At 39.9% G+C, this 6,203-nt stretch overlaps 1 protein-coding gene across 1 annotated transcript; it reads right to left on the reverse strand.

Annotated features, from left to right (window-relative positions):
* Positions 1 to 2,119: 2,119 nt before the first annotated feature.
* LOC112325428 (uncharacterized) lies at positions 2,120 to 5,471 on the reverse strand. Its single transcript, XM_024591957.2, has 5 exons — positions 5,223 to 5,471; positions 4,208 to 4,942; positions 3,609 to 4,105; positions 2,545 to 3,468; positions 2,120 to 2,471 (listed from the first exon to the last, which is right to left on the reverse strand). The coding sequence occupies exons 1-5, from the start codon at positions 5,469 to 5,471 to the stop codon at positions 2,120 to 2,122; spliced, it is 2,757 nt and encodes a 918-aa protein (XP_024447725.2).
* Between the last annotated feature and the right edge of the window lie 732 nt (positions 5,472 to 6,203).

Here is a 6,203-nt window from a genome sequence, read left to right on the forward strand (position 1 = left end):
TACTGGAGGTGGGGATGATGGCGAGAAGCTAGGTGATGAAGGTGATGGTGGCTGAAGGCCACGGTGGAGAGAGAAAGCAGAAAAAATGATTGTTTGCAGAAAAATGGGTGCAGAAGGCTGGTTTTCGGCCAACTTTGAGCTCGTTTTTCTCCTCCCTCTGAGCATGACAATTGCTCCTATTTATAGGACTGGAAAGAGGGCAATCTTGTCTTCAATGGGGGAAAAATATCAGCCCTTGATTCGACCTGAGCGATCCAGACCGTTGGCTCAAAGTGGGCACCTCGAACTGCCAAATTTGCAGACTGCCCGAGGTGCACACTTTGGGCCAATAAACGAAGCCGTTTCAAACCTTTTCGACCCGACCGGACCACTCCCCGGGATAGAGGGGTTCAAGGTGGACATTTGGATGCATGCTTTGTCGGATTTGGGGGCCAAACGAGGCAGAAAACACGGCCTGAAGTCGGCCACTCGGGCAGCTCAGTGGGGAAGAAGATGAACAGTATTGTTTTATTCAAAACGGCGCCGTTTGGATAAAAATAGGGAATTTTGCTGAATTTCAATTTAGTCCTCCGACTTTCAATTTCGTTCGATACTATTCCCTAATTGACCCTGAAACTTCTGATTTGATGCAATTTAGTCCCGGCGTAACTTCATCTTCGGCCCCAGAGTTACGCGCCTTTTGCAATATGGTCCTTGGTCTCGGATTTATGCAATTTCGTCCCTAATTGACCATTAAACTTTCAATTTCTTCAATTTGGCCCCCCGGATTTTGTCAATTAGGCCCCTGCAGTTTGGCGCCTCTTGCAGTTTGGTCCTTGGCTTTGGATTTTGTCAATTTAACCCCTAATTGGCCCCAAAACTTCAATTTTCTTGCAATTTGGCCCCCTAATTTCAATCAATTAACTTGGTAAAAATTAAATTTGGTCTCTTAAAATTCCAATCTTCTCCATTAAGCCCAAATTAGGCTCCCAAACTTAATTTTTCACCAATTAAGCCCAAAATAAAATTAATTTGACCCATTTAAAGTATAATTAAGTCCTTGCACTTAATTAAATCCTTCATTTGGACCTAAATTAATTCTTAAACATAATTAAAATTTAATTTGGCCCATGATTAAATCAAATTGGCCTATTAAAAATTTAATTATGTTATTGGACTTAATTTTTATGCAAATTTGTCCAATAATCATTTAATTTGACCTTGAATTTCCTCCGAAAATTGCAGATTTATTTTTGCCTATTTCGCCTATTTTTCTTGATCAGCTTTCTCCACGTTGCCAGCCTGTATTTTATTTTTTGATTTTTTTTAAAAAAAAAAAATGAATTTTGGGGAATAACCCAGAATTGGGTTATGACATGCATAAATATGTCAAGTTTAGATTTGATTTGGTTCCCTCCAATTGATGGAGTCATTTCCTTAGTCATGTGTAAGAAAAGAGTTTGTTTAAGTAAAAGATTTCAAATGCTATGAGATCATGCTTTTTATGAAGAAAGGTTTTTTACAGAAAAAATTCATGGCCAAACTTTATTTTATTGATTGGGAGATTACGGAATACATCAAGCGTAATATTTCCTTACAGAGTCAGAATTCACTGGCCTAACTAGATCTTCTCCATCCATTCTAGATAACAACAAAGCTCCTCCCGAGAATGATTTCTTCACCACGTAAGGGCCCTCATAGTTCGGCACCCATTTACTCTGATCTTCTCCTGGTAAAGGCAATATTTTCTTCAGTACAAGATCTCTTTCGTGGAATCCTCGAGGTCGAACCTTTTTGTCGTATGATTTGGCCATCCTTCTTTGGTAAAGTTGATGATGATAGATTGTGGCTATCCTCTTTTCATTGATCAGATTCAACTGTTCATATCTAACTTTTTCCCATTCTACCTCTTCCAGCTCAGAGTCTACCAGTACTCTCAATAAGGGGATTTCCACTTCTAAAGGCATAACCGCCTCCATTCCATATACCAAAATGTACGGGGTGGATCCTATTGAGGTTCGGACTGCGGTGCGATACGCATGAAGGGCAAATGACAACATCTCATGCCAATCCTTATAGGTGACTACCATCTTCTGAATAACCTTTTTGACATTCTTGTTAGCAACTTCTACCACACCTTTCATCTTTGGTCTATATGCGAAGAGTTGGAATGCTTGATTTTCCATTTAGCACGGAGTTCTATTATCATCTTGCCATTGAAATTATAGGCATTATCAGTTATAATCTTTTCTGGTGGACCATATCGACAAATCAAATCTCTCTCAATAAATTTCTTCACCACTTTTTGCGTCATATGAGCAAATGACCCAGCTTCTACCCATTTTGTAAAGTAGTCAATAGCCACAAGAATAAACCTATGACCATTGCTGGCTTTTGGGTTTACTGGTCCAATCACATCAATTCCCCACATCGCGAAGGGCCATGGAGATGTCAAGTTAAATAGAGGAGCTGGAGGGGCCTTGATTTTGTCACTATATAACTTGGCACTTATGACATTTTCAGACATAGTCGATGCAATCCTTCTCTAATGTCATCCAGAAGTACCCGGCTCTTTGTATCTTCCTAGCCATCACATGTCCACTAGCATGGGTTGAGCAAATCCCTTCATAGACTTCCCATAACGTGCTTTTTGCCTCAAATTCATCCAAACATCTCATCAAAGTCCCGTCAAATGATTTCTTATACAAAATCTCCCCATCAAGATAAAAATCCATTGCCAACCTCCTTAAGGTCTTCTTGTCGATTTTGGATGCCTCCATGGGATATGCCTGGTTTTGGATGAAATTCTTGATATCATAGTACCAAGGGTTTCCATCCACTTCTCTTTCGACTGAGCAGCAATGAGCTGGGTTATTTCTGATATTGATGTGTACCGGCTGTACCTTGTGCCCAAAGTCTATCTTGGCCATAGATGCTAATATGGCCAAAGCATCTACAAACTGGTTTCCTTCCCTTCCCGGATGGGTGAACTCTATTTCCTCAAATTTTCTAGCCAGCTTAGACAAGTATTCTTGGTAAGGCCTTAACTTCTCTTCCTTGGTTTGCCATTCTCCTTTTACTTGGCAAATGATCAGCATTGAGTCTCCATACACATCTATCTTTTTGATGTTCATCTCTAATGCAGCCTCTAAACCAAGAATGCAAGCTTCATACTCAGCCGTGTTGTTGGTGCACCCGAACTGCAGCTTAATTGAAACCGGATACCGCTTCTTATCAGGGGAGATTATCACTGCACCTGCTCCGTTACCACATACATTTACAGCACCATCAAAGTACATAACCCACCAATCTGATTTCTCTTCCTCAATTGCAAGCACTTCTTCATCAGGAAAGTCAAAGTTTAAAGACTCATAATCTTCCATAGCATGGTCAGCCAGGTGATCGGCAATAACACTCCCTTTCATGGCTTTCCTTGTCATATATACTATGTCATACTCAGCCAATAGAACTTGCCATCTTGCAATTCGGCTAGATAGATAGGGCTTTTCACAAATGTACCTCAACGGGTCTAATTTGGAATTAACCATGTAGTGTGATACAACATATACTGATGTCATGTCTTTGTAGCCCATGTCAGTGTGTAACACGGCTTCTCAATCATAGTATACCTAGACTCATATTCCGTGAACTTCTTGCTTAGGTAATAAATGGCCATTTCCTTCCTTTCGGTTTCATTGTGTTGCCCAAGCACACATCCCATTGCTGTTTCGGTTACTGTTAGGTACAATATCAATGGCCTTTCTGGTACAGGAGGAACAAGTAGAGGTGGATTTAGCAAGTACTGCTTGATTTTCTCAAAAGCCTCATCACACTCTTCATTCCATATTCCAGGGTTCTTCTTCCTTAATAAACAAAAGATCGGGTCGCAAGTCATGGTTAATTGGGATATAAACCGAGCAATGTAATTCAACCTTCCTAAGAAACCTCTCACATCCTTCTCAATCTTGGGAGGTGGCATAGATTGAATAGCCTTTACTTTGCCGAGATCCACTTCTATCCCTTTGTCACTCACCACAAATCCCAATAACTTACCGGATTTCACCCCGAATGAACACTTTGCTAGGTTAAGCCTCAACTTATATTTCCTTAGCCTTTCAAACAATTTCTTCAATATTTGGACATGATTCTCTCCCTCTTTAGATTTAGCAATCATGTCATCCACATATACTTCAATCTATTTGTGCATCATGTCGTGAAACAAAGTCACCATAGCCCTTTGGTAGGTAGCCTCAACATTCTTTAAACCAAATGGCATGACTTTGTAGCAAAAGGTTCCCCATGGTGTTACAATGGTTGTCTTCTCCTTATCCTCTTGCGTTATTTTTATCTGATTGTAACCTGAAAACCCATCCATGAAGGAATATGTGGAGCTGCGCGCTGCATTATCAACTAAAATATCTATGTGTGGCAAAGGAAAATTATCTTTAGGGCTAGCCCGGTTTAAGTCCCTAAAGTCCACACAAAATCTGATTTTACCTTCCTTTTTGGGTACCACTACTATGTTTGACACCCATTGTGGATACTTGACTACTTCCAAAAAACCAGCGTTCCATTGTTTTTCAATTTCTGCCTTTATTTTGATTAAGATCTCCAGATGAGTTCTCCTTAACTTCTGCTTAATCGGCTTGCACCCTTCCATCAGTGGTATCCTATGTACTACGATGTCCGTATCCAAACCAGGCATATCCTCGTAGGACCAGGCAAAGACATCTATGTAATCTCGAAGCAGTGCAATCAACTCTTCCTTCTCTTCAGTGGTGATCAAAGTCCATATTTTCAGCTCTCGCTTGATTTCTTCATTACCTACATTTATGGTTTCAAGTTCCTCTTTAGCGGGCCTCCAAGCTTGTTCGTGTTGTTCTATTAATTTTGTGAATTCCCATATGTTTTTCTCCTCCCATTCCTCATCTTCTACAGCTACTATGTATTCTTTAAAGTTTGGCTATTCATTCTCAATGTAAAGTGTAGGTATTGTTGTGGAGTATCCGCTTTCAGGGTTTCTGAAAGCGGAAAGTGATGTGTAAATGCACAGTAAGACATCAAGATGAATTTTGAAAATACATGATCTCATTAAAAGGAAAAGATTGGCTCAAAAAACAAAAACTAAAATCCAATTGACATCTTGAGCCTCGATTGTCAATGAATAAAAACAAAACAAAAAAGAAAAACAACATAGATAAGATTATAATCCAACAAATCATTGTTGATTACATTTTGAAAACCAATGGAGATTCTTGGGTCTCCCAATTCTGGAACATCTCTCCTTCGGCTAGCTTTCGAACAAAATTCCTGACGGTGACTTCTTCCAAAGTGTGGATGGTTAATTGTGGCAGCTCTTCATCCCTTCTTCCAGATTCAATTTTCTCAGCAATGTTCTTGACTTGATCTTCCTCCAAAGTGTTTATGTTCATTGAAGAAAGATTCTGAAGGAGGTTTTCATGTCCCTTATTGCTACCCAATTTTTGACCCATGTTTTGATATTTTTTCAGAAAAATCCAAAAATAGAGAAAAACATTGAAAATCCAAAAAAATACTTTTTTTAATATATTTGCATAATTTTAAAATTTTTAGCATCGTCTCAAAAGAATTTAAATTTTCAAAGATCATGGGAACGCATTCGACTTTTAACGCGTTATTTTTAAAAATCATTGATTTTCCTCATTGAGTCGATGTTGATATTGCTTGTTTTGAAAAAATACAAAAAAAATAAGAAAAATCAAAATTTACAAAAAGACAGAAGTTGAGGGACCAAATTTGAAAACCTAGCAAAACTTTTCCTATAAATACCATGCTACACTGAATTTTCAAGAGGGGGGATTTGGAAATTAGAAGGAGACACCACAAAAGAGAAAAAACCCTAAAAATGACCTAAACTTATCTTCTCCAAGGGGGCCGCCGCCGCCCCCAGCTCTGATTTTTTTTCTTCTCTCCCAGCTGCTCCCCCCTCCCGTTCGTTGGTCCTCCTCCCAGCCAAAAACAAGCCAAACAGCCCCTTTTGATTTTTTTTCTTCTCCCTCAATCGGACAGCCTCTCCTCTCTCCCAGCCGTTTCCTTCCACTACAGCAACAGCCGAGCAACACCCCCCACGGACCCAGATCGGTCCGCCGCTCCTTCCTCCTCTGCTCCTCCAATCTCTCACAGCAGATGCCCAGCCAAGACCCTCTCCTCAAACAGATCTTCACCTCAGCTTCCCCTTCACCGCA

The sequence above is a fragment of the Populus trichocarpa genome, unplaced genomic scaffold (genome assembly GCF_000002775.5).
Source record: "Populus trichocarpa isolate Nisqually-1 unplaced genomic scaffold, P.trichocarpa_v4.1 scaffold_45, whole genome shotgun sequence".
Classification (NCBI taxonomy): Eukaryota; Viridiplantae; Streptophyta; class Magnoliopsida; order Malpighiales; family Salicaceae; genus Populus; species Populus trichocarpa.

Coding starts and splice junctions, on each gene's coding strand:
- LOC112325428 (XM_024591957.2), bottom strand. CDS start 5,471: ATGGGTCAAAAATTGGGTAGCAATAAGGGACATGAAAACCTCCTTCAG. Junction 3,469..3,608: donor TTCACGGAATATGAGTCTAG/GTATACTATGAT, acceptor CTATCTATCTAG/CCGAATTGCAAGATGGCAAG. Junction 2,472..2,544: donor AGGAAGATACAAAGAGCCGG/GTACTTCTGGAT, acceptor CAAGTTATATAG/TGACAAAATCAAGGCCCCTC.